The sequence below is a fragment of the Rhinoraja longicauda genome, chromosome 5 (assembly GCF_053455715.1).
Source record: "Rhinoraja longicauda isolate Sanriku21f chromosome 5, sRhiLon1.1, whole genome shotgun sequence".
In the NCBI taxonomy this organism is placed as follows: Eukaryota; Metazoa; Chordata; class Chondrichthyes; order Rajiformes; family Arhynchobatidae; genus Rhinoraja; species Rhinoraja longicauda.
The window spans coordinates 88,345,887-88,372,560 of record NC_135957.1 but is presented as its reverse complement, the minus strand read 5'-3'; the positions used below and the strand labels follow the sequence as shown (position 1 = coordinate 88,372,560).

General features: G+C 51.5%; 1 protein-coding gene across 2 annotated transcripts; it reads right to left on the bottom strand.

Annotated features, from left to right (window-relative positions):
- Positions 1-204: 204 nt before the first annotated feature.
- LOC144594088 (uncharacterized) lies at positions 205-25,519 on the bottom strand. 2 transcript variants are annotated; one of them, XM_078400280.1, is made up of 3 exons: positions 25,157-25,519; positions 16,531-16,670; positions 205-1,277 (listed from the first exon to the last, which is right to left on the bottom strand). In XM_078400280.1, exons 1-3 carry the CDS (start codon positions 25,218-25,220, stop codon positions 1,206-1,208), a joined length of 276 nt encoding a protein of 91 aa, XP_078256406.1. In that variant the 5' UTR covers positions 25,221-25,519; the 3' UTR covers positions 205-1,205. The 2 variants fall into 2 exon arrangements, with proteins under 2 accessions (XP_078256406.1, XP_078256405.1); XM_078400279.1 differs by lacking the exon at positions 25,157-25,519 and adding an exon at positions 18,013-18,394.
- Between the last annotated feature and the right edge of the window lie 1,155 nt (positions 25,520-26,674).

Below are 26,674 nucleotides of genomic sequence, written 5' to 3'. Positions count from 1 at the left end.
GTGTGGGGTGTGTGTGTGGTGTGTGTGTGTGGGGGGGGTGTGTGTGTGTGTGTGGGGGGGGGGGTGTGGTGTGTGGGGTGTGTGTGTGTGTGTGTGGGGGGGGGGTGTGTGTGTGTGTGTGGGGGGGGGGTGTGGTGTGTGGGGTGTGGTGTGTGGGGTGTGTGTGGGGGGGGTGTGTGTGTGTGTGTGGGGGGGTGTGTGTGTGTGTGGGGGGGGTGTGTGTGTGTGTGTGCGGGGAACATGGTGCAGAAACGCGGTAAACACTGAGAGAAATAAAGGAGGTATACTATATCTAATAAATAGTCAGTTCAAAATAACTTACACCAATACATTTCCGTGCTCCTCAGACCGGCGTTGTTTCAGTTCTATGGGAAAGGGTGTGAGCTAAACACAGCTGGGGGGGTGTGATTGTTGGGAGGGAGGTGAACGGCAGCTGTGGATGTGCTCAGCTCCCGCTAATTTGCCGTAAACTGTTGTGGAACACGATGGCCGTTACCACAGGTCCGTGCTCCGCACAGCACCGCACAGCACCACAGCACAGCACCGCACCGCACAGGCACCGCAGCACAGCACAGCACCGTCAGCACCGCACCGCACAGGCACCGCACCGCACCGTACAGCCTCCCTGTACTCTGACCGACGGCGTGGGCTGCTTCAGCCAAGGTCCATCCTGAGACATCATGGAGTCTGTCCCCAGCTGAGATCCCTTCTGTCTTGTTGTGGAGTCCATCCCCAGCTGAGGCCCACCCTGTCTTGTTGTGGAGTCCATCCCCAGCTGAGGCCCACCATGTCTTGTTGTGGAGTCCATCCCCAGCTGAGGCCCACCATGTCTTGTTGTGGAGTCCATCTCCAGCTGAGGCCCACCATGTCTTGTTGTGGAGTCCATCTCCAGCTGAGATCCACCCTGAGACGTCGTGGGCTCTCCGACCCCAAGCGCAGAGTTGGCAACACGAGAAGGTAGAGGTCAGGTCAGGTGCATCCAGAGTGGGAAGCAAGGACTGGATGGGTCTGCCCTACCCACCAGTCACCTGCCTGCAGATACGCACAGAGTGCCGGAGGAACTCAGCATCTCTGGAGAGAGAAGGAGTGGGTGACGTTTCGGGCCGAGACCCTTCTTCAGACTGGCGCCTGTCTGGGTTGGAGTTGGAAAGCTACATGTTGGCTGGGAATCTTCACCAGAGTACAAGGCAAGGAGGGGCAATCGCTCATACGCCATCGATCATCCGTCTCAGCATCACGATCAGCCAGTGCCAAATCCTCCAGCCCTGGTTCCAGGCCTGAAACCACAAGGCAACACACAAGTGAGCTCAGCACCCTTTAATGCACAACCCAGCCTGAAGTCACAAAGCAAGATGCAAGTGTGAGCTCAACACCCTTTAATGCATTCAACACAATAGTCCCCAGCAGACTGGTTGAGAAGCTGCTGGAACTGGGGCTTAGCACCCCTCTGTGTGCCTGGGTCCTGGTCTTTCTCACTGCCAGGCCCCAAGTGGTCAGGATGGGGGAACACACATCTAACTCCCTCACCCTGAACATAGGATCCCCCCAGGGTTGCGTCCTTAGCCCCCTACTGTACTCCCTGTACACACATGACTGTGGGGCCAGGTTCAGCTCAAACTCCATCATCAAGTTTGCTGATGACACTGTGGTGGTGGGCCGGATCTCCAACAACGATGAGAAGGCCTACCGGGAGGAGGTGGCTGATCTGGCACTCTGGTGTCAGGACAATAGCCTCCTCTTGAATGTCACTAAAACTAAGGAGCTGATTGTGGACTTTAGAAGGGCTAAACATCCAAGGACGTACACGCCACTGGAGATAAATGGGTCTACTGTGGATAGGGTGAGCAGTTTTAAATACTTGGGAGTCCACATCACAGAGGATCTGACATGGGCAACGCACATTGCCACACTGGTGGGTAAGGCAAAGCAGCGTCTTTACCACATTAGACAGCTGAGGAAATTCAGAGTGTCTCTGAGGATCCTTCATTGCTTCTACTCTGGGGCTGTAGAGAGCATCCTGTCCGGCAACATTACAGTCTGGTTTGGGAACAGCTCTGCCCAGGACAGGAAGGCCCTGCAGAGAGTAGTGCGTTCGGCAGAACGCACCATGGGAACTACACTCGCCCCCCTGCAGGACCTATACATCAGGAGGTGCAGATCCAGAGCAAGCAAGATCATGAGGGACCCCTGCCACCCCAGTAACGGACTGTTCCAGATGCTACGGTCAGGCAAACGCCTCCGCTGTCACGCTGTGAAAACGGAGAGGATGAGACGGAGTTTCTTCCCACAGGCCATCAGGACTGGCAACTTTTATAACTCCAGAGACTAAATTTTTGTTTACACTATTTATTTTTAGTAACTTATTAACTTTATTTATATGCTGTAACTGTAATTCTTTTTTGTGCACAATCCGCAGGCATTGCCACTTTCATTTCACTGCACATCGTGTATGTGTATGTGACAAATAAACTTGACTTGACTTGACTTGACTTGCACAACCCAGCCTGAAGTCACAAAGCAAGATGCAAGTGTGAGCTCAACACCCTTTAATGCACAACCCAGCCAGCATGAGTTGATTGCACAGCGCACAAACAAACGTTTTTCACTGTATCTCCACACTACTGACAGTGATAAACCAGTAATTTGAGTACAGGAGTAAAGAGGTCCTTCTGCAGTTGTACAGGTGGGTGGGTTGGTGTGGGGGGGTGGGTTGGTGTGGGGGGGTGGGTGGGTTGGTGTGGGGGGGGTGGGTTGGTGTGGGAGGGGTTGGTTGGTGTGGGGGGGGTGGGTTGGTGTGGGGGGGTGGGTGGGTTGGTGTGGGGGGGTGGGTGGGTTGGTGTGGGTGTGGGTGGGTTGGTGTGGGGGGGGTGGGTTGGTGTGGGGGGGTGGGTGGGTTGGTGTGGGAGGGGTTGGTTGGTGTGGGAGGGGTTGGTTGGTGTGGGTGTGGGTTGGTGTGGGTGTGGGTGGGTTGGTGTGGGTGTGGGTGGGTTGGTGTGGGTGGGTTGGTGTGGGTGTGGGTGGGTTGGTGTGGGTGTGGGTGGGTTGGTGTGGGTGTGGGTGGGTTGGTGTGGGGGGGGGGTGGGTTGGTGTGGGGGGGGTGGGTTGGTGTGGGAGGGGTTGGTTGGTGTGGGGGGGGGTGGGTGGGTTGGTGTGGGGGGTGGGTGGGTTGGTGTGGGGGGGGTGGGTGGGTTGGTGTGGGGGGGGGTGGGTTGGTGTGGGGGGGGGTGGGTTGGTGTGGGGGGTGGGTGGGTTGGTGTGGGGGTGGGGGGTGGGTGGGTGGGTGGGTGGGTTGGTGTGGGGGGGTGGGTTGGTGTGGGGGGGGTGGGTTGGTGTGGGGGGTGGGTGGGTGGGTTGGTGTGGGGGGGGGTGGGTTGGTGTGGGGGGGGGTGGGTTGGTGTGGGGGGTGGGTGGGTTGGTGTGGGGGTGGGTGGGTTGGTGTGGGGGGGTGGGTGGGTGGGTGGGTTGGTGTGGGGGGGTGGGTTGGTGTGGGGGGTGGGTGGGTTGGTGTGGGTGGGTTGGTGTGGGGGTGGGTGGGTTGGTGTGGGGGGGTGGGTTGGTGTGGGGGGTGGGTGGGTTGGTGTGGGTGGGTTGGTGTGGGGGGGGGGTGGGTTGGTGTGACAAAGGGGAGACTGTTTTTAACATTATTATTTTGTTCAAATGTACCCCTTGGGTGGGATAACCTCACCCCAGGTTGGGCAACCTTGCTGTAGTGTTTCCATGTTGTGGTCCGGCTGAGAAACATCCTTAGAGTACGTTCCATTGTTTCTTGCAGAGTTGTGGGCCATTCGGCCCAAGGTGCCTGTTCTAGCTCTCTGACTGAGTCACCATTTAGTTTAGAGATACAGTGTGGAAACAGGCCCTTCGGCCCACTGAGTTCCCGCTGGCCAGAACTATCCTACTAGGGACAATTCACCAGCACTATCACACTAGGCACAATTCAGTCATGGCTGATCTATCTCTCCCTCCTAACCCCATTCTCCTGCCTTCTCCCCATATCCCCTGACACCCGCACTGATCAACAATCTATCTATCTCTGCCTTAAATATATCCACTGACTTGTGGCCTCCACAGCCGTCTGTGACAAAGAATCCCACAGATTCACCACCCTCTGATTAACGAAATTCCTCCTCATCTCCTTCCTAAAGGAACGTCCTTTAATTCTGAGGCTGTGCCCTCTGGTCCTAGACTCTCCCACTAGTGGATCATCCTCTCCACATCCACTCTGCTCACTGTTTGCCTTGGGGACAGAGAGGCAAGAAGCAGAGGGCAGCAAGGAGAAGGCAGAGCACAGTTCCGCACGCACGTGTGGACACATTGAACTTGCTCACTGTGCTGAGGGTTGTGTGTTTGCCAGCGTGTGGAGTGGCGGTGTGGGGAGAGTCACGTTGCCCCGTGGGGATCAGAGGAAGGGAGGGTGGGGTGGCGTTGTGGCGGACGATGTCAGCACTGTGGCTCACTGCCAGCAACCTCTTTATATACACAGACGTTCAGTTTATGTGCAGGAAAAAAACTGGAGTAACTCAGCGGGTCAGGCAGGGAGAACGTACAAACTCCGTACAGACAGCACCCGTAGTCGGGATGGAACCCGGGTCTCCGGCGCTGCATTCGCTGTAAGGCGGCAACTCTACCGCTGCGCCACCGTGACCGCCCAGATGTGGGTGTGTGTGTGTGTGGGTGTGCATGCGAGCGAGGTTGTGTGTGTGCGTGCGAGTGTGTGGAGAGTGTGTGTGTGTGTGCGTGCATGCGTGTGTGCGTGTGGGGTGTTCGTGCATGCGTGCGTATGTGTGTGTGGGGGGTGTGCGTGCGTGTGTGTGTGCGCGCGCGTGTGTGTGTGTGTGCGTGTGGGGTGTGCGTGTGTGTGTGTGCGCGTGTGTGTGCGCGTGCATGTGTGTGTGTGCGTGCGTGTGGGGTGTGCGTGTGTGCGCGTGTGTGTGCGTGCGTGTGTGTGTGCGTGTGTGTGCGTGTGTGTGTGGGTGTGTGTGTGTTTGCGTGTGTGCGTGCGTGTGTGTGTGTGCGTGCGCGTGTGTGCGTGTGGGTGTGTGTGTGTTTGCGTGTGTGCGTGCGTGTGCGTGCGTGTGTGTGCGCGTGCGTGTGTGTGTGTGCGTGTGTGTGTGGGTGTGCGTGCGTGCGTGTGTGTGCGCGTGCGTGTGTGTGTGTGCGTGCGTGTGTGTGGGGTGTGCGTGTGCGTGCGTGTGCGTTCCAGACTGCTACACCTGTGCAGTTGGCACACACTCCACCAACTCGGTGCTCCAGACCCATGCGTCTGTCCCTGTGTTAAAGTGCCTCTTCATGCGTTTCCCACCTGACCACAATATGCAATCAATCACAATCAGCCATTCCTTGGCACAGACACAGCCTTTGTTTAACAGAGGACGCCAGCACAATGTGCTCATACCTCGACTGCCATGAATAATGTATCACAGCATCAGACCACACAGTAACAGGCCCTTCGGCCCACAATGTTCGTGCCAAACACATTGCCAATACCAACTCCTGCACGTGACCCATACCCTTCTATTCCCTGCATATCCACCTGCCTGTCCAAAAGCCTCTTCAATGCTGCTACCGTATCTGCCTCCACCCCCACCCCTGGTAGCGCGTTCCACGCCCCCACCCCCTTCTGTGTAAATAAACCTGCCCCACACACCTCCTTGAAACTTTTGCCCCTCTCCCCTTCAACTCTGCTGCCCCTCGTGATCTTGCACACCTCAATAACGTCACCCCTCAGCCTCCTACACTCCAAAGAAATATGTCCCAACATATCCAACCTGTCCCTGGAACTCCAGCCCACAAGCCCAGGTAACGTGCTAGAGAATCTCAAAAGACATGGGGAACTGAAGATGCTGGTTTACCAAAAAAGTGCTGGAGTAACTCAGCGGGTCAGGCAGCATCTGTGGAGAACATGGATAGGTGACGTTTCACAGAGTGCTGGAGTAACTCAGCGGGTCAGGCAGCATCTGTGGAGAACATGGATAGGTGACGTTTCACAGAGTGCTGGAGTAACTCAGCGGGTCAGGCAGTGATCACCTCGTACACCAGCACTATCCTACACAAACTAGGAACAATTTACAATTTACAGAAGCCAATTATCCCACAAACCTGTACGTCTTTGGAGTGTGGGAGGAAACCGGAGCACCCGGAGAAAACCCACGCAGGTGACGGGGAGAAGGTACCAACTCCGTACAGAGTTGTGATGGAGCCCAGGTCTCTGGCGCTGTGAGGCAGCAGCTCTACCCGCTGTACCACCGTGCTGCTTTCTGCCTAAACGTTGCCAATAATGGAATAGAAATCTTGTGATGGAGATTAAACGCAGCTGCTTGCTGGTGCTGTCCAACAGTGGCGTGTAAGTGTATCCCTGCCTGGCAGTCTGAGAGTCATGGACTGACACAGGCCCAACTTGCCCAACCCACCAATACGTCCCATCCACACCAGTACAATGCCCGTGCTTGGCCCATAACCCTCCAGACCTGTCCTATCATGTACCTGTCCAACTGTTTCTTAAACGATGGGATAGTCCCAGCCTCAACTACCTCCTCTGGCAGCTTGTTCCATACACCCATCATCCTCTGTGTGGAAAAAGTTACCCCTCGGATCCCAATTAATTTTTTTCCCCGTCACCTTGACCCTATGTCCTCTGGTCCTCGATTCCCCTACTCTGGGCAAGAGACTCTGTGCATCTATCCGATCTATTCCTCTCATGATTTTGTACACCTCTATACGATCACCCCTCATCCTCCTGCGCTCCATTGAATAGAGACCCAGCCTTCTCAACCTCACGCAACCTTACACTGTGACAGGGGTTTCAGCAGCGTAGGTTCACCAGGTTAAACCCTGGGATGGCGGGACTGTCATATGAGGAAAGATTGGAAAGACTGGGCTTGTATTCACTGGAGTTTAGAAGGATGAGAGGGGATCTTATAGAGACATATAAAATTATAAAAGGACTGGACAAGCTAGATGCAGGAAAAATGTTCCCAATGTTGGGGGAGTCCAGAACCAGGGGCCACAATCTTAGAATAAAGGGGAGGCCATTTAAAACTGAGGTGAGAAGAAACCTTTTCACCCAGAGAGTTGTGAATTTGTGGAATTCTCTGCCACAGAGGGCAGTGGAGGCCAATTCGCTGGATGGATTTAAAAGAGAGTTAGATAGAGCTCTAGTGGCTAGTGGAATCAAGGGATATGGGGAGAAGGCAGGCACGGGTTACTGAGTTACTCACATGCTGAGTCACACAGACTCTTCCTCTCCACCCTGAGGCAGTGTCTGTACCGACACAAGACCTACACAAACACAGCCTGCTCTGCCAGTTGTCCCACAGCTGCAGCTAAGTCCTGGCGGGCCATTATGTTTACCCTTGAGGTGAACTCTTGCAGTTCTGAAATGGAACGTGGAACAGCCCAGCACAGGAACAGGCCCTTCAGCCCACAATGTCCATGCCCAACATGGAACAGCACAGGAACAGGCCCTTCAGCCCACAATGTCCACACTGAACATGGAACAGCACAGCACAGGAACAGGCCCTTCGGCCCACAATGTCCATGCCCAACATGGAACAGCACAGGAACAGGCCCTTCAGCCCACAATGTCCATGCCCAACATGGAACAGCACAGCACAGAAACAGCACAGGAACAGGCCCTTCGGCCCACAATGTCCATGCCCAACATGGAACAGCACAGCACAGGAACAGCACAGGAACAGGCCCTTCAGCCCACAATGTCCACACTGAACATGGAACAGCACAGGAACAGGCCCTTCGGCCCACAATGTCCATGCCCAACATGGAACAGCACAGGAACAGGCCCTTCAGCCCACAATGTCCACACTGAACATGGAACAGCACAGCACAGGAACAGCACAGGAACAGGCCCTTCGGCCCACAATGTCCACACTGAACATGGAACAGCACAGGAACAGGCCCTTCGGCCCACAATGTCCATGCCAACTTGATGCCACGACCTTTATCTACCTGCACATAACCCATATCCCTCCAGTCCCCGGATACCTGTTGCCCGATGGGAGAGGGAAGTGGAAGAACATAGAGCAGTGCAGCACAGGAACAGGCCCTTCGGCCCACAATGTCCACACTGAACATGGAGCATGGAACAGCACAGCACGGGAACAGGCCCTTCGGCCTGACTCCTCAATGCCGACCGAGCTGCGTTTCTCCCATTTCCCAGCATTTGACCCTTCTCCCTCCAAACGTTGGCATTTATATTACCAACAATCTGTCGAGGACCAACCACATTGATGCCACAGCCAAGAGGCACCAATGCCTCCACTTCCTGACGTGACTGAGGAAACTCAGCACATCTCCAGTGACTCTTACACACTTCCACAGTGCACCGCAGAGAGTAGACTATCGGCTTGCACCACAGCTTGGTTTAGGAACAGCTCTGTCCAAAAGCACCAAGAAATTCCAGAGAATTGTGGAACGAGCTGCCAGAGGAGGTAGTTGAGGCAGCGACTATCACAATGTTTAAGGAACAATTAGACAGGTACGTGGAAGACAGACACAAAAAGCTGGAGTAACTCAGCGGGTCAGGCAGCATCTTTGGAGAGAAGGAATGGGTGACGTTTCACAGAGTGCTGGAGTAACTCAGCGGGTCAGGCAGCATCTTTGGAGAGTAGGAATGGGTGACGTTTTGGATCGAGACCCTTTCATCAGACATAGACAGGTACATGGATAGGACAGATTTGGAGGGATATGGGCCAAATACAGACATGGGACTAGCGTAGATGGGACATGTTGGTCTATGTGGGCAAGTCGGGCCTGTTTCTACGCTGTATGACTCTAAATTGTAGATGTAGTCTAGTAGAGAGAGAGTTAGATAGAGCTCTTAATGTTTGCGGAGTCAAGGGGGTATGGGGAGAAGGCAGGAACGGGGTACTGATTGAGAATGATCAGCCATGATCACAGTGAATGGCGATGCTGGCTCGAAGGGCCGAATGGCCTCCTCCTGCACCTTTGGTCTATTGTCCATCCCACACACCACACTCCCCACCATTGTAGATGTAGCCCAGCCCATCACACACACCACACTCCCCACCATTGTAGATGTAGCCCAGCCCATCACACACACCACACTCCCCACCATTGTAGATGTAGCCCAGCCCATCACACACACCACACTCCCCACCATTGACTCCATCTACACTTCACGCTGCCTCGGGAAAGCAGCCGACATAATCAAAGACTTGTCCCACCCCGGTCATTCCTTCTTCTCCCCGCTCCCGTCCGGCAGAAGGTACAGAAGTTTGAAAGCTTGTTCCATGCACCCACCACCCTCTGTGTGAAAAAGTTGCCTCTCAGGTTCATATTAAATCTTTCCCCTTTCACCTTAAACCTGTGTCCTCTGGTTCTTGATTCCCCTACTCTGGGTAAAAGACTCTGTGCATTCACCCTGTCCAATCTCCTCATGATTTTATCCACCTCTGCAAGATCACCCCTCATCCTCCTACGCTCCAAGGATTAAAGTCCAAGCCTGCCCAACCACTCCCTCTATGATTCCCCAACTTTGGATAAAATGTGCATTCACCCCCGCTGTCCCCAGCATTATCTTGTACAACTCTTTCAGGGCGGCACGGTGGCGCGGCGGTAGAGTTGCTGCCTCACAGCGCCGGAGACCCGGGTTCCATCCCGACTATGGGTGCTGTCTGTACGGAGTTTGTACGTTCTCCCCGTGACCTGCGTGGGTTTTCTCCGGGTGCTCCGGTTTCCTCCCACACTCCAAAGACGTGCAAGTTTGTAGGTTAATTGGCTTGGGTAAAATTGCAAATTGTCCCTAGTGAGTGTAGTGGCAGTGTGTGGGGGGGTCGCTGGTCGGCATAGACCCGCTGGGCCGAAGGGCCTGTTTCCGCACTGTAGCTCTAAGCCTGGACAAGGTTCCACATGGTAGGCTGCTCTGGAAGGTTAGATCGCATGGATCCAAGGAGAGATAGCTGAATGGACAGCACATTGGCTCCATGGAAGGAAGCAGAGGGTGATGGTGGAAGGTTGCTTCTCAGACTGGAGGCCTGTGACTAGTGGTGAGCCTCAGGGTTCGGTGCTGGGCCCGCTACTGTTTGTCATCTACATCAATGATTTGGATGTGAACATACCGGGCTAATTATTATCATTATTTATAGTGTACTATGTTTACATATTCTGCTGTCCTGCAGCAAGTACGAATGTCATTGTTCTATCTGGGACACACGACAATAATGTCCCAGATAGGGGTCATTATATATTTGAAAAAATGAGGGTAAGGACAGATGTGAAAAATAGACTTGTGACTGTTAAAGGGGTCAATCTATGGAATACTTGCAACAATGAATTAAAAGAATGCAGTAATAGACAATAGGTGCAGGAGGAGGCCATTCGGCCCTTCGAGCCAGCACCACCATTCAATGTGATTATGGCTGATCATTCCCAATCAGTACCCCGTTCCTGCCTTCTCCCCATACCCCCTGACTCCGCTATCCTTAAGAGCTCTATCTAGCTCTCTCTTGAAAGCATTCAGAGAATTGGCCTCCACTGCCTTCTGAGGCAGAGAATAATTCCACAGATTCACAACTCTCTGACTGAAAAAGTTTTTGCTCATCTCCGTTCTAATATGTGTAAATTCAAGAAAATGTTCAAAAGCAATATATTTGAAAGATACAAAATATGTGATCAGCACTGAGAAATGGCTGACATGACAGAAATGATGGTTCTTGACTATATTTGTGTTTCTTTCTGTTTTGTTTATCTGCTTCTGACCGATGATGTTGTGTATTTTAATGATATTTTGTTAAGTATTAAGGGTAGGCACAATAAGCTTTGGCTTCTGCCTACACCTTTATTTTTCGGTCAGAAAATATCATGTGTGATTATATTGTTTTATTTTTGATACAATGATTTCGTACTATTTAACTTTCACAACTGTATAGTCAATCTGTTGTATTGTATTGACTGGAAAATAAATAAACAAATAAATAAATAAATAATGAATAAAAATAAAACACTTGACTCTTGATAAGGTGGTCAAAAAGGCTTTTGGCACATTGGCCTTCATCAGTCAGAGTATTGAGTATAAGGTTTGGAGGTCATGTTGCTGTTGTATAAGACGTTGGTGAGACCGCATCTAGAATATCGTGTTCAGTTCTGGGCGCCATGTTATAGGAAAGATATTGTCAAACTTGAAAGGGTTCAGAAAATATTTACGAGGATGTTGCCAGGACTAGAGGGTGTGAGCTACAGGGAGAGGTTGAGCAGGCTGGGTCTCTATTCCATGGAGCGCAGGAGGATGAGGGGAGATCTTGTAGAGGTGTACAAAATCATGAGAGGAATAGATCGGGTAGATGCGCATGGTCTGTCTGAAGGTTCCAGTATCAAAGGAGGAATGTCGCAAACAATAGACAATAGGTGCAGGAAGAGGCCATTCCACCCCTCGAGCCAGCACCGCCATTCAATGTGATCATGGCTGATCATTCTCAATCAGTACCCCGTTCCTGCTTTCTCCCCATACCCCCTGACTCCGCTATCCTTAAGAGCTCTATCTAGCTCTCTCTTGAATGTTTTCAAAACAAATCCTCTTGGTGAAGGGGAAAGATTTAATAGGAATCTGAGGGGTAACCTTTTCACATAGAGGGTGGTGGGTGTATAGAACAAGCTGCCAGAGGAGGTGTTTGATCCTGGGACTATCCCATTGTTTACGAAACAGTTAGACAAGTACATGGATAGGACAGGCTTAGAGGGTTATGGACCAAACGCAGGCAGATGGGACTAGTGTAGCTGGGACAATGTTGGGCGGTGTGGGCAGGTTGGGCTGAAGGGCCTGTTTCCACACTGTATCACTCTGTGACTCTATGACTAGTGTAGCTGGGACATGTTGGGCGGTGTGGGCAGGTTGGGCTGAAGGGCCTGTTTCCACACTGTATCACTCTGTGACTCTATGACTAGTGTAGCTGGGACATGTTGGGCGGTGTGGGCAGGTTGGGCTGAAGGGCCTGTTTCCACACTGTATCACTCTGTGACTCTATGACTAGTGTAGCTGGGACATGTTGGGCGGTGTGGGCAGGTTGGGGAAGGGCCTGTTTCCACACTGTATCTCTCTGACTCTATGATCCTGTGCCTTTACAAGTGTACAGATCAGCCGTCAGCCTCCTGTGCTGCGGGTGGGTCACTGGGCGTGTTGCAATGCCGCAGTAACTGCACGCTGTGAACCATTGCTAGTGTGCTGGCATCTCCAGCGTTGTTGTTGCGTAACTGTAAACTTGGTGAGGATTTGTTTTGTTTGCGACGTTATTGTGAGTCACTTCCCCCTTTGATACTGGAATCTGCAGACAGACCATGTGTTTTATTAGCAGCACTTCCATTTTCTCATGTGGTCTTGCCAATATTTCATCTTTCTGCCCTCGCGATCCACAATCCCCCCGCAAATCCATCCAACATCTTTATGGTCAGAACATAGAAACATAGAAAATAGGTGCAGGAGTAGGCCATTCGGCCCTTCGAGCCAGCACCGCCATTCAATATGATCATGGCTGATCATCCAGCTCAGTATCCCGTACCTGCCTTCTCTCCATACCCCCTGATCCCTTTAGCCACAAGGGCCACATCTAACTCCCTCTTAAATATAGCCAATGAACTGGCCTCAACTACCTTCTGTAGCAGAGAATTCCACAGATTCACCACTCTCTGTGTGAAGAAATGTTTTCTCATCTCGGTCCTAAAAGACTTCCCCCTTATCCTTAAACTGTGACTCCTTGTTCTGGACTTCCCCAACATCGGGAACAATCTTCCTGCATCTAGCCTGTCCAACCCCTTAGGAATTTTGTAAGTTTCTATAAGATCCCCCCTCAATCTTCTAAATTCCAGCGAGTACAACCGAGTCTATCCAGTCTTTCTTCATATGAAAGTCCTGCCATCCCAGGAATCAATCTGGTGAACCTTCTCTGTACTCCCTCTATGGCAAGAATGTCTTTCCTCTGATTAGGAGACCAAAACTGTACGCAATACTGCAGGTGTGGTCTCACCAATGCCCTGTACAACTGCATTGAACAACACAATGATTAATGTGTGTTGATGTTCCCTCTGTGACAGAAACATAGAAACAGAAACATAGAAAATAGGTGCAGGAGGAGAACATTTGGCCCTTCGAGCCAGCACCGCCATTCAATGTGATCATGGCTGATCATTCTCAATCAGTACCCCGTTCCTACCTTCTCCCCATACCCCCTGACTCTGCTATCATTAAGAGCTCTATCTAGCTCTCTCTTGAATGCTGGGGTAACTTCAGGGGGTCCAGCAGCAGCTTCACAATCCCTTAGGTGACCCCTTCTTCACATCCTTCTCTGGAGATGCTGCCCGACCCATTGAGTTACTCTGGCACTCTGTGCCTTTTTGGTGTAAGCCAGCCCCTGCAGTTCCTTGTGGCTTGGGTTGAGAGGGGCTATGCCATAGGCCAGATGGGACGAGCCTCAATGGGGGGGCGCAGTTGGCATGAATTAGATGGACCGAAGGGCCTGTTAACTCAACACCAAACCTGAAAGAGCTAGATAACGAAAAGTCTCCCCTTGTTTCTGATCGAAGTATCTTGTTTCTGTGTTTCATTTCACTGCTGTGTGTCGACCCAACAGGTCAACGGTTTCATCGCCGGCCCTTGGTCAGAGACAGGGAGGTTTGCAGGAACAGAGTGTTCAACACAGTGGCACGGTGGTGCAGCGGGTAGAGCTGCTGCCTCACAGCGCCGGAGACTCGGGTTCCATCCCGACTACGGGTGCTGTCTGTACGGAGTTTGTACGTTCTCCCCGTGACCTGCGTGGGTTTTCTTAGAGATCTTTGGTTTCCTCCCACACTCCAAAGACGTACAGGTTTTTAGGTTAATTGGCTTGGTAAATGTAAAACTTGTAGGATAGTGTTAGTGTGTGGGGATCGCTGGTCGGCACGGACCCGGTGGGCTGAAGGGCCTGTTTCCATGCTGTATCTCTAAACTAAAAACTAATAAACTCAGTGGAGGATTCCCACAAAACAGCGTGCAGCCTGGCGACTTTGACACTGGACTTCATTAACTTTTCCAATATCTGCAAGTCCCCTGCATTGGGAGCAAGTTGCATCTGCCTGAGCTGCCTTTGTCTGCAAGTCCCCTGCATTGGCAGCAGGTTGCATCTGCCTGAGCTGCCTTTGTCTGCAAGTCCCCTGCATTGGCAGCAGGTTGCATCTGCCTGAGCTGCCTTTGTCTGCAAGTCCCCTGCATTGGCAGCAGGTTGCATCTGCCTGAGCTGCCTTTGATGTGTTGCAACGCAGCGCTAGGCATCTGTCTAATCCCCCCCCCTCACCGCCACACTCATTGTGTCTGCTACATCAAACACATGCCTCAGAGCCCCACACACACCCACCCACCCACACACACACGCACGCACGCACGCACGCACGCGCACACACACACACCCACACACACACGCACGCACGCACGCACACACACACACACACACACGCACGCACACACACACACACACGCACACACACACACACGCACGCACACACACACGCACGCACACACACACACGCACGCACGCACACACATGCACCCAAACACACGCACACACACCCACACACACACATGCACCCACACACCCACGCACACACCCACACCCCACACACACGCACACCCACACCCCACACCATAAGCACACACACACACACCCCACACACGCATGCACGCACACACGCATGCACCCCACACACACCCCACACACACGCACACCCACACACCACACGCACACCCCACACACACACACACACACAGGCCGTGGAGACCAGCTTTAGCTCCTGCATTCAGCCGGAGACCGACGGTGCGGTGAACAGTCGCTGTCTGTGGAGTCAGCGTTTATTAAAACACTTCCCTGCAGCACAGGGCGGTGAATCTGTGAGATTCTTTGCAACAGACGGCTGTGGAGGACAAGTCAGTGGATATTTGTTCAGCAGAGATAGACAGATTCTTGATCAGTGCGGGTGTCAGGGGTTATGGGGAGAAGGCAGGAGAATGGGGTTAGGAGGGAGAGATAGATCAGCCGTGATTGAATGGCGGAGTAGACTTGATGGGCCGAATGGTCTTTTTCTGCTCCTATCACTGATGAACTTATGCAACAACTTAGTTTAGTTTAGAGATACAGCGCTGAAACAGGCCCTTCAGCCCACCGAGTCCACACCGACCAGCGATCCCCGCACACTAACACTATCCTACACACACTGGGGACAATTTTTACATTTATACCAAGCCAATTCATCTACAAACCTGCACGTCTTTGGAGCGTGGGAGGAAACCGGAGCACCCGGAGAAAACCCACGCAGGTCATGGGGAGAACGTGCAGACTCCGTACAGACAGCACCCGTAGTCAGGATGGAACCCGGGTCTCCGGCGCTGTGAGGCAGCAGCTCCACCCGCTGCACCACCGTGCAACATTGGAGCCTGAGTTCAGTTTAGTTGATTGTCAGGTGTACTGGTACAATGTAGTGTGTCGAGGTACAGTGAACAGCTGTTGTTGCGTGCTGTGCAGTCAGCGGACAGACAAAGGGGCATCTCAGCCCACCCCCCATCAAAGCATTGGCCAGTCAGCACAATAGACAATAGGTGCAGGAGGAGGCCATTTGGCCCTTGGAGCCAGCACCGCCATTCAATGTGATCATGGCTGTTCATTCTCAATCAGTACCCCGTTCCTGCCTTCTCCCCATACCCCCTGACTCCACTATCCTTAAGAGCTCTATCTAGCTCTCTCTTGAATGCATTCAGAGAATTGGTCTCCACTGCCCTCTGAGGCAGAGAATTCCACAGATTCACAACTCTCTGACTGAAAAGGTTTCTCCTCATCTCCGTTCTAAATGGCCGACCCCTTATTCTTAAACTGTGGCCCCTTGTTCTAGACTCCCCCAACATTGGGAACATGTTTCCTGCCTCTAACGTGTCCAACCCCTTAATAATCTTATACGTTTCGATAAGATCTCCTCTCATCCTTCTAAATTACAGTGTATACAAGCCTAGTCGCTCCAGGCTTTCAACCCCTCCCCCCCCCTCCAGCCCAGGCAACAACAGAGGCGATGGAAATGGCGCTGGTCAGAGTTCACGGCCGGGCCAGAGGTCGTGGTCAGAAGCCGTGGTGCAGTCAGAGGTCAGTCCGGTCAAAAGTCGCAGTGAAGTCAGAGGTTGTGGCCAGACCAGAGGTCGTGGTGAGGGTCAGAGGTCACTGTGAGGGCCAGAGGTCGCGGTGAGGGTCAGAGGTCGCTGTGAGGTTCAGAGGTCGCGGCTGGACCAGAGGTTGCTGTGAGGGCCAGAGGTCGCTGTGAGGGTCAGAGGTCGCAGTGAGGGCCAGAGGTCGTGGTGCTGGCCAGAGGTCACGGTGAGGGCCAGAGGTCGTGGTGCTGGCCAGAGGTCACGGTGAGGGCCAGAGGTCGCGGTGAGGGCCAGAGGTCAGAGCTGTATCATGGAGCATCACATTTAGACGGTGGTCCTGGCCATCCCACTGCCAGGCAGCTACAGAGCCACCACGTTTAAAAGGCACAGTAGATCATTACCCTTCCCGTCTGGCAGTGCGAGTTGAAGTCATCGGCAATTCTTCTCAGCTCCTGGCCGACCCATACCTCCGGCGGCACGTCCAAGGTCTGTGGGCCAAAGCTCTCCTGCAGTCTGACCAGCCGTTCCATCCACTCCACCCCTGCAACAAACACAACGGCTTAGACCTCCGGCACCCACTGACAGCGTTTGTCACAAGGACCGACCGAGAGACAGCGCGGTAAACGCTAAACCCCCAGTCACGGCGAACAGCAGCGTGGTCCCATGGGCTCCTGTACCCCGCGCCAATCAAATACCTCTCAAACAACAAGGGTCTCCACCAAAAACATCACCCATTCCTCTCCACAGATGCTGCCTGACCCGCTGAGTTACTCCAGCACTCTGTGAAACGTCACCTATCCATGTTCTCCACAGAAGCTGCCTGACCCGCTGAGTTACTCCAGCACTCTGTGTCTGCCTAAAGAAATAGATACTGTATTTAAGGAGAGTTTTATAGATGCTAGGGTGAGTTTTCTTTGCCCGGCCCTGGGAAGCAGCAATTACTCACAAGGTCAGGATCGGAGGGGAGCACTGCAAGGCAGGCACATCTGAATCTGAATTCTCAATGGGTCTGAAGAAAGGTCTCGACCCAAAACGACACCTATGCAGATTTATCAGGCAAGACCTTTCCTTGACAAAGTCATGCTGACTTCAGCCTATTTCATCGTGAACTTCGAAGTACCGCGTTACCTCATCCTTTATAATGGACTCTAAAATCGTACCCCCACTGAAGTCAGACTAACCGGTCGGTCTATAGTCCCCACTATTCTGCTTTGCTCCCTTCTTGGGCAGTGGGGTAACATTGGCAATTTCCCAATCATCTGGGACCACTCCTGACTCTAGTGATTCATGAAATATCACTGCCAATGCCTCCACAATCTCTAAAGCCACCTCTTTCAGCACCCTAGGGTGCTGTCCATCTGGCCCAGGTGACCTATCCACCTTCAGCCCTTTCAGCTCCCCAGTAACTTCTCCCCAGTAACTTCTCCCCAGTACCTTCTCCCCAGCACCTTCTCCCCAGCACCTTCTATCCAGCACCTTCTCCCCAGCACCTTCTATCCAGCACCTTCTCCCCAGCACCTTCTATCCAGCACCTTCTCCCCAGCACCTTCTCCCCAGCACCTTCCCCCCAGCACCTTCCCCCCAGCACCTTCTCCCCAGCACCTTCCCCCCAGTAACAGCCAATCCTCTAACTCCCAGCCCCCGACTCTCTTGAATGTCAGCCATGTTGCTGGTGTCTTCCACTGTGGAGACTGATGCAACAAAGTTATTCAACTCCTCTGCCATTTCTCTATTCCCCGTGATTACTTCTCCTGCATCATTCTCCAGCGGTCCAAAGTCTACTCTTGCCTCTTTCTTGCCCTTTATATAACTGAAGATAATCTTGCTATCCACTTTCACATTATTAGCTTATTGGGTACTGTCCGAAGCTTGAAAGCGCGCACCACCAGACTCAGGAGCAGCTTCTTTCCCTCTGTGATCAGGCTTCTGAACGGCCCTTCCATAAGCTAGGGCACTGTCCGATTCACCTCGACCCCATTGCGGACATTGGACTTTGTCTGTGGAACTGATCAAGTCAATTTTATTTGTATAGCACATTTAAACACAACCCACGTTGACCAAAGTGCTGTACACCAGTTCAGGTACTAAGAACGAACATACAATGGCACACAAACATAACAGCACATACATAAACAGTTCACAGCGCCCCCTCAGAGGGCCTCAAATGCTACGGAGTAGAGCCTGGACTTAAAGGAGTCGATGGAGGGGGCAGTTCTGATGGGGAGAGGGATGCTGTTCCACAGTCTAGGAGCTGCAACTGCAAAAGCGCGGTCACCCCTGAGCTTAAGCCTAGACCGCGGGATAGTGAGTAGCCCCAAGTCGGCCGACCTGAGGGACCTGGAGTTAGAGAGGTGGGTTAGAAGATGTTTGATATAGGGGGGGGGGGGGCTTTGTATGTGAATAAGAGGAGCTTGAAGGGCTTTGTATGTGAATAGGAGGAGCTTGAAGTTGATTCTGTACCGTACAGGGAGCCAGTGGAGAGAGGCCAGAATCGGGGTGATGTGGTCCCTTTTACGGGTACCCGTCAGGAGTCTCGCTGCGGCGTTTTGGACCAGTTGCAGGCGGGACAGGGATGATTGGCTGATCCCAGTGTAGAGGGAGTTGCAGTAGTCTAGGCGGGAGGAAATAAATGCATGGATGATTTTTTCTAGATCGTCAAATTGGAGGAAAGGTTTGATTTTAGCTCTGGTACGAAGCTGGCTTTTACCACAGCGTTGACTTGCTTGTCAAACTTTAATGCAGAGTCAAATATCACGCCGAGGTTTTTGACATGCGGTTTGACTAGGCAGGATAGGCTTCCAAGACTGCCTGTTGTCGTTTTGATGGAGTCGGGGGGGCCGAATAGGATGACCTCAGACTTGCTCTCGTTTAGTTGAAGGATGTTCTGTACCATCCAACATTTTATGTCCTCAAGACAGTGAGGACATATCTGTGGAATTCTCTGCCTCAGAAGGCAGTGGAGGCCAAGTCTCTGAATGCATTCAAGAGAGAGCTAGATAGAGCTCTTAAGGATAGCGGAGTCAGGGGGTATGGCGAGAAGGCAGGAATGGGGTACTGATTGAGAATGATCAGCCATGATCACATTGAATGGCGGTGCTGGCTCAAAGGGCCGAATGGCCTCCTCCTGCACCTATTGTCTATTGGCAGTGCATGAGGTTGATTAAATTTGACCGGTTGTTGGGTTTCAGGGGGAGATAAAGCTGTGTGTCATCCACATAGCAGTGGAAGGAAATGCCGTGCCTTTGAATGATTTGGCCGAGGGGGAGCATGTACAGAGAGAAGAGAATGGGGCCTAGGATGGAGGCTTGTGGAGCCCCGCAGGAGAGGCTAGCTGGAGCAGAGGAATAACTGAAGAGGAAGAGCATGGGCTCCAATGCTGAGAACTATATTCTGCACTCTGTGTCTTCCCCTTTGCTCTACCTTGTGGACTGGAGTTTGACTTGATAACATCTGTGTATAGCATCTCATTTGTTGGATAGGATGCAAAACAAAGCTTTCCTCACGCTGCCTCGGCAAGGCCAGCAGCCCAGACCATCACACAAACCAACCTCCCTTCCACTGACTCCATCTACACCTCACGCTGCCTCGGCAAGGCCAGCAGCATCATCAAGGACCAGTCTCACCCTGGTCACTCCCTCTTCTCCCCTCTCCCATCAGGCAAGAGGTACAGAAGTGTGAAAACCCACACCTCCAGATTCAGGGACAGTTTCTTCCCAGCTGTTATCAGACAACTGAACCATCCCACCACAACCAGAGAGCAGTGCTGAACTACTATCTACCTCATCAGAGACCCTCGGACTATCCTTGATCGGACTTCACCATGCACTTAACATTATTTCCTTATTATTTATCCATACACTGTGGATGGCTCGATTGTAATCATGTATTGTCTTTCCACTGACTGGTTAGCGCGCAACACAAGCTTTCCACTGTACCTCGGTACACGTGACAATAAACTCAACTCAAAGTGAAACTGAGCAATAGATTGTTTTGATGCAGGAGTCATGGTCTTGATTGGATAATATCACACAGGAAGAGAGCAGACAGTGCCAGCTCGGTGACCGAATGTTCCTTCCCCTTTCCCCATAGTGCTCAATATTCTCCCTTCAAACACGAGTGTGAATTCCCCTTTTCAGAGTCACGGTTAACTCAGTCTCCACTGCCCCTCACCACTCTGTCCCCATCACAACCATCCTCACAATGCCTCTCCCCAATTATAAACTCACATCCCTGACTGCCTGCCCCCTGATAATACGGGGCCCTAGTGAGACCACATCTGGAGTATTGTGTGCAGTTTTGGTCTCCTACTTTGAGGAAGGATGTCCTTGCTATTGAGGCAGTGCAGCGTAGGTTCACCAGGTTAATCCCTGGGATGGCGGGACTGTCATATGAGGAAAGATTGGAAAGTCTGGGCTTATATTCACTGGAATTTAGAAGGATGAGAGGGGATCTTATAGAGAAGTATAAAATTATAAAAGGACCGGACAAGCTAGATGCAGGAAACATGTTCCCAATGTTGGGGGAGTCCAGAACTAGGGGCCACAGTCGAAGAATAAAGGGGAGGCCATTTAAAACTGAGGTGAGAAGGAACTTTTTCATCCAGAGAGTTGTGAGTATGTGGAATTCTCTGCCACAGAGGGCAGTGGAAGCCAATTCACTGGATGGATTTAAAAGAGAGTTAGATAGAGCTCTAGGGGCTAGTGGAATCAAGGGATATGGGGAGAAGGCAGGCACGGGTTACTGATTGTGGATGATCAGCCATGATCACAGTGAATGGCGGTGCTGGCTCGAAGGGCTGAATGGCCTCCTCCTGCACCTATTGTCTATAATACAGCTTGCCTTCAGTACATTGATAAATGTCAGCATGGTGGTGCAGCAGTAGAGTTGCTGCCTCACAGCGCCAGAGACCCAGAGACCTCAGCACAGGCGACAACAATAAACCTTAACGTATACATGAACAATGCTTCTCTGAAATGCTACACCGCTTCCCCACTGTATTCTGCACTCTGGTAGTTTTCTCTTTCATAAGTCCCTTTGGCACTTGTGTCTGGCGTGATTGTACACGTGTACAGTATGAACTCACTGGACAGCACACGAGGTTTTTCACTGTAGCATAATAATCCTAAACTAAACACTCTCTGTAACTGGAAAGCTACAACACTATACACCGATCAGCCAAAACATTATGACCTGATCAGCCAAAACATTATGCCCACCTGCCTAATATGCTGTTGGTCCTCCGTATGCAGCCCCATACGCAGCAGGGTGCGATGCACTGTGTATTGTGACACATTCCTCCCGTGACCACCATTAACATTTTCTGTGACTTGTGCCACAGTCAACCTTCTGTCGGTTCGGACCAGACGGGATAGCCTTCGTTGCCCTCGCGCATCGATGAGCCTTGGGCGCCCAACACCCTGTCTGTCGCCGGTTTGTGGTTTGTCCCTCCTCGGACCACTGTCGGTCGGTACTCACCACTACTGACCGGGAGCACCCCACAAGCCTTGCTGTTTCAGAGATGCTCTGACCCAGTCGTCTGGCCATAACAATTTGGCCCTTGTCAAAGTCACTCAGGTCTTTACTCCTGCCCATTTCTCCTGCACCCAACACATCAACTTCAAGAACTGACTGTTCACTTGCTGCCTAATATATCCCACCCCTTGATAGGTGCCATTGTAACAAGACAATCAATGTTATTCACTTCGCCTGTCAGTGATCATAATGTTTTGGCTGATCGGTGTATATAACACTATATTCTGTACTTGTGTAGAGTATGAACTGACTGGCCAGCACACAAGGTTTTTCATAGTAGAATGATAAACCTAAACTAAAGACGACAACGCTGTTACACTGTATTCTACACTCTGGCAACTTCGACTTTGCACAATCTGTGTATAGTTTGATTGCACTCAAAGATAGTCGAGTTCAGGTCAGTTTAGTTTATTGTCACGTGTACCGAGGTACAGGGACAAGCTTTTGTTGCGTGCTAACCAGTCAGCGGAAAGACAACACACGATTACAATCAGGCCATTCACAGTGTACAGATACAGGACAAAGCGACTAACGTGAATAATGTTTAGTAGTATGGTAATGTGAATGGACTGGATAGCAGGCACCAAAAGCTTTTCACTGCACCTCTGTACAGGTGACTGAACTGGTTTACACAGAGACAAGGTTCCCCACTGTATCGCGGTTGACGTGACATTGACAACCAATGCTGGCGTGATGTCCATGCATGTCAGGTGTGTGTGCCAGGCGGCACCATCACTCGTGCTAGTCTGCCCGCATCACTAACTCACTCCGGCTTCCACTACAACCCCTTTGTTCCTTCCAAGATTAGCCCAACCCAGGCGAGTATTTGCGTGCTAGCCACAGAGGTAGATCCACAATCACACATTACAGTCTTACATCTCTAATTCCCTGATCATGTATCTATCTGTACACTGTGGACGGTCGATTGTAATCATGTATCTATCTGTACACTGTGGACGGTCGATTGTAATCATGTATTGTCTTTCCGCTGACTGGTTAGCACGTAACAAAAGCTTTTCACCGTACCTCGGTACACGTGACAATAAACTCAACTCAACTAAACATTTCTCCAATTGCAACAGGCCCAGTCAGAGAGAGACCTGACTGAAAACTCCAGATGAATTTCACTATTAACCACTTAACCACAGTATCGATTTCTTGAGTTACCGAGTCTTTCTGATAGAAAGCCAGCGTGTGTTGGTTAAACAGTTATCCATCACGAGGACTTGGAGCGGGTGACATGCTGTGTCTCTGACCTCCTGCCACACGGCTCCATCAGCATTCCTGCCCAACCACCCTGCCAGACTCAGGCTGACCCACCAACCAGTCTACAGAAAGGTCCCGAACCAAAACGTCACCTATCCATGCTCTCCACAGATGCTGCCTGACCCGCTGAGTTACTCCAGCACTCTGTGAAACGTCACCTATCCATGTTCTCCACAGATGCTGCCTGACCCGCTGAGTTACTCCAGCACTGTGTGAAACGTCACCTATCCATGCTCTCCACAGATGCTGCCTGACCCGCTGAGTTACTCCAGCACTCTGTGAAACGTCACCTATCCATGCTCTCCACAGATGCTGCCTGACCCGCTGAGTTACTCCAGCACTCTGTGAAACGTCACCTATCCATGCTCTCCACAGATGCTGCCTGACCCGCTGAGTTACTCCAGCACTCTGTGTTCTACACAAGATCCCAGCATCTGCAGTATCTGGAGTCTCTGAAGAATTCAGGGTCTTGTTATCAAAAGCAAATCCTTGCAGTCAGCCAGGACATTCACGAACGATTATCAGTGACAGTAAACCCTGAGACACACCTTATCCTTTAACCTTCTCAGCTCACTGACAATGTGACAATGCTGTACAATTGCAAAACTATTCATGCAAACAGAAAGATGCTTATTCGCACTGTGGCCTTAGATGATACGTTGTGAATATGCAGCGCAGATGATATTTAAACAGCAGGAGAGTTGGCAACAAAGCCAGCCCACCTTCAGGCAGCAGCATAGCAGAATGACAGGGGCCCGACACTAAACAGCCCCCACTTTTACTTTGACTACACCACTGTCTTCATTCAGTCTGCATTCTCTGTTATATAGGCAGTGCAGCGTAGGTTCACCAGGTTAATCCCCGGGATGGCGGGACTGTCATATGAGGAAAGATTGGAAAGACTGGGCTTGTATTCACTGGAGATTAGAAGGATGAGAGGGGATCTTATAGAGACGTATAAAATTATAAAAGCACTGGACAAGCTCGATGCAGGAAAAATGTTCCTAATGTTGGGGGAGTCCAGAACCGCCATTCATTGTGATCGTGGCTGATCATCCACAATCAGTAACCCGTGCCTGCCTTCTCCCCATATCCCTTGATTCCACTAGCCCCTAGAGCTCTATCTAACTCTCTTTTAAATCCATCCAGTGAATTGGCCTCCAACTGCCCTCTGTGGCAGAGAATTCCACAAATTCACAACTCTCTGGGTGAAAAAGTTTTTTTTCATCTCAGTTCTAAATGGCCTCCCCTTTATTCATACACTGTGGCTCCTGGTTCTAGACTCCCCCAACATTGGGAACATTTTTCCTGCATCTAGCTTGTCCAGTCCTTTTATAATTTTATACATGGTGATGAAATGTGGAGGTTGTGGAGAGGGGACAGAGCAGGGTTACCAGACCGCTGCCTGGATTAGAGAGTTCCAGCTACAGGGAGAGGTTGGAGAGAGGACAGAGCAGGGTTACCAGACCGCTGCCTGGATTAGAGAGTTCCAGCTACAGGGAGAGGTTGGAGAGAGGACAGAGCAGGGTTACCAGAACGCTGCCTGGATTAGAGAGTTCCAGCTACAGGGAGAGGTTGGAGAGAGGACAGAGCAGGGTTACCAGACCGCTGCCTGGATTAGAGAGTTCCAGCTACAGGGAGAGGTTGGAGAGAGGACAGAGCAGGGTTACCAGAACGCTGCCTGGATTAGAGAGTTCCAGCTACAAGGAGAGGTTGGACAGACGGATCGTTTTCCCTACAAGGTCGGAGCATGAGGGGAGACGTGTAAGAAGTTTCGCAGATTATGAAAGTAGATAGGGTAGACAGTCAGAACTATTTTCCGTGGATGGAGATGTCCAAGACTAGAGGGCGTAGCGTTAAGGTGAGAGGGGCAAAGTTTCAAGCAGATGTGCGGCCAGGTTGTTTACACAGAGGGGGGTGGGGGCATGGAATGCACTGCCGGGGGTGATGGTGGAGGCAGGTACGATAGTGGTGTTTGAGACCTTTGGATATGCAGGGAATGGAAGGATACGATTATGTGCCGGTGCGTAAGAGATGGTCTCGCCATCACGTTGGGCACAGATATCATGCAACAAAGCTGGGCGGGGAGGGGCAGGGGGGGGGAGGAGGGATGGGGCAGGGGGGGGAGGGGCAGGGCGGGGAGAGGGGCAGGGGGGGGAGAGGGGCAGGGCGGGGTGCAGAGGCATCAGGCTCTCACCGGGACTCGGGTTTGGTGACACCGGGTCTCACCTGGTGACGGGCTCGCGGCACCACTCTCCACCGCCAACGCTGACTGAGTTGGTGACTCCTCCATCCTCACCTCCCCCTGGGCACCGCACGGCTGCCTGGTCCCCTGGGACAGAAAGACACCACCTCATGGGCCATTAGTCACCACATCACTAATGGTGAGTGTCTCAGGCAGCTGTACCTAACACCAAGCTCAGCTAACATTATAACATGCAGAAGCTGTGAGCCGAAGGGCCTACTCCTGTACATAAGGTCATAAGGAACAGGAGCAGAATTAGGCCATTCGGCCCAACAAGTCTACTCCGCCATTCAATCATGGCTGATCTATCTCTCCCTCCTAACCCCATTCTCCTGCCTTCTCCCCATAACCCCTGACACCCGCACTGATCAACAATCTATCTATCTTGGCCTTAAATATACCCACTGACTTGTGGCCTCCACAGCCTTGTGTGGCAAAGAATCCCACAGATTCACCACCCTCTGACCAAAGAGTCCCTAGTGTGTGTTAGATAGTGTTAGTATCAATATTCAAGAATATGATTGCTATTAATGATTATTTATTAATAATGTTATACTATTCATGGACATTATTATTAATGCATAATAGCAATCACATTCTTGTGATTAATAATTTATTGATCATAATAAATCACGATTAGTTGATCATGCGGGTTTAGAGGGATATGGGCCAAACGCAGGCAGATGGGACTAGTGTAGATGGGACAGGTTGGTGGGTGGGGCCAAAGGGCCTTTTTCCACCCGGTACCACTCCCGGAATGGCGGGACTGTCATATGTTGAAAGACTGGAGCGACTAGGCTTGTATACACTGGAATTTAGAAGGATGAGAGGAGATCTTATCGAAACGTATAAGATTATTAAGGGGTTGGACACGTTAGAGGCAGGAAACATGTTCCCAATGTTGGGGGAGTCCAGAACAAGGGGCCACAGTTTAAGAATAAGGGGTAGGCCATTTAGAACGGAGATGTGGAAAAACTTTTTCAGTCAGAGAGTTGTGAATCTGTGGAATTCTCTGCCTCAGAAGGCAGTGGAGGCCAAGTCTCTGAATGCATTCAAGAGAGAACTAGATAGAGCTCTTAAGGATAGCGGAGTCAGGGGGTATGGGGAGAAGGCAGGAACGGGGTACTGATTGAGAATGATCAGCCATGATCACATTGAATGTGTGTGCCGAATGGCCTCCTCCTGCACCTATTGACTATTGTCTATGATCATAATAATTTATTGTGATCCATTAACAACAGTAATAGTATGTGACCATAACAGTGTAAAACCAAAGTCGGCAATTGCAACCACAGACACCGTCCACAGAAGACCACAGTTGCTGGGGTCAGTGTTGTGCAGTGTTCGTGGTTTAAGTAGCTACTGCACATGGATGTGCCGGGAATGTTGATCATGGGCAGGTGGGGGAGATCTTTTTAACGGCATCAGGTTTGGCATGGGCATAGTGGTTTGAATGGCCATAGTGGTTCCATCCCGACTACGGGTGTTGTCTGTACGGAGTT

Coding starts and splice junctions, on each gene's coding strand:
- LOC144594088 (XM_078400279.1), bottom strand. CDS start 18,166: ATGTGCTATACAAATAAAATTGACTTGATCAGTTCCACAGACAAAGTC. Junction 16,671..18,012: donor AGCTGCTCCTGAGTCTGGTG/GTGCGCGCTTTC, acceptor TGTTTGTTGCAG/GGGTGGAGTGGATGGAACGG. Junction 1,278..16,530: donor CGCACTGCCAGACGGGAAGG/GTAATGATCTAC, acceptor TTGTGGTTTCAG/GCCTGGAACCAGGGCTGGAG.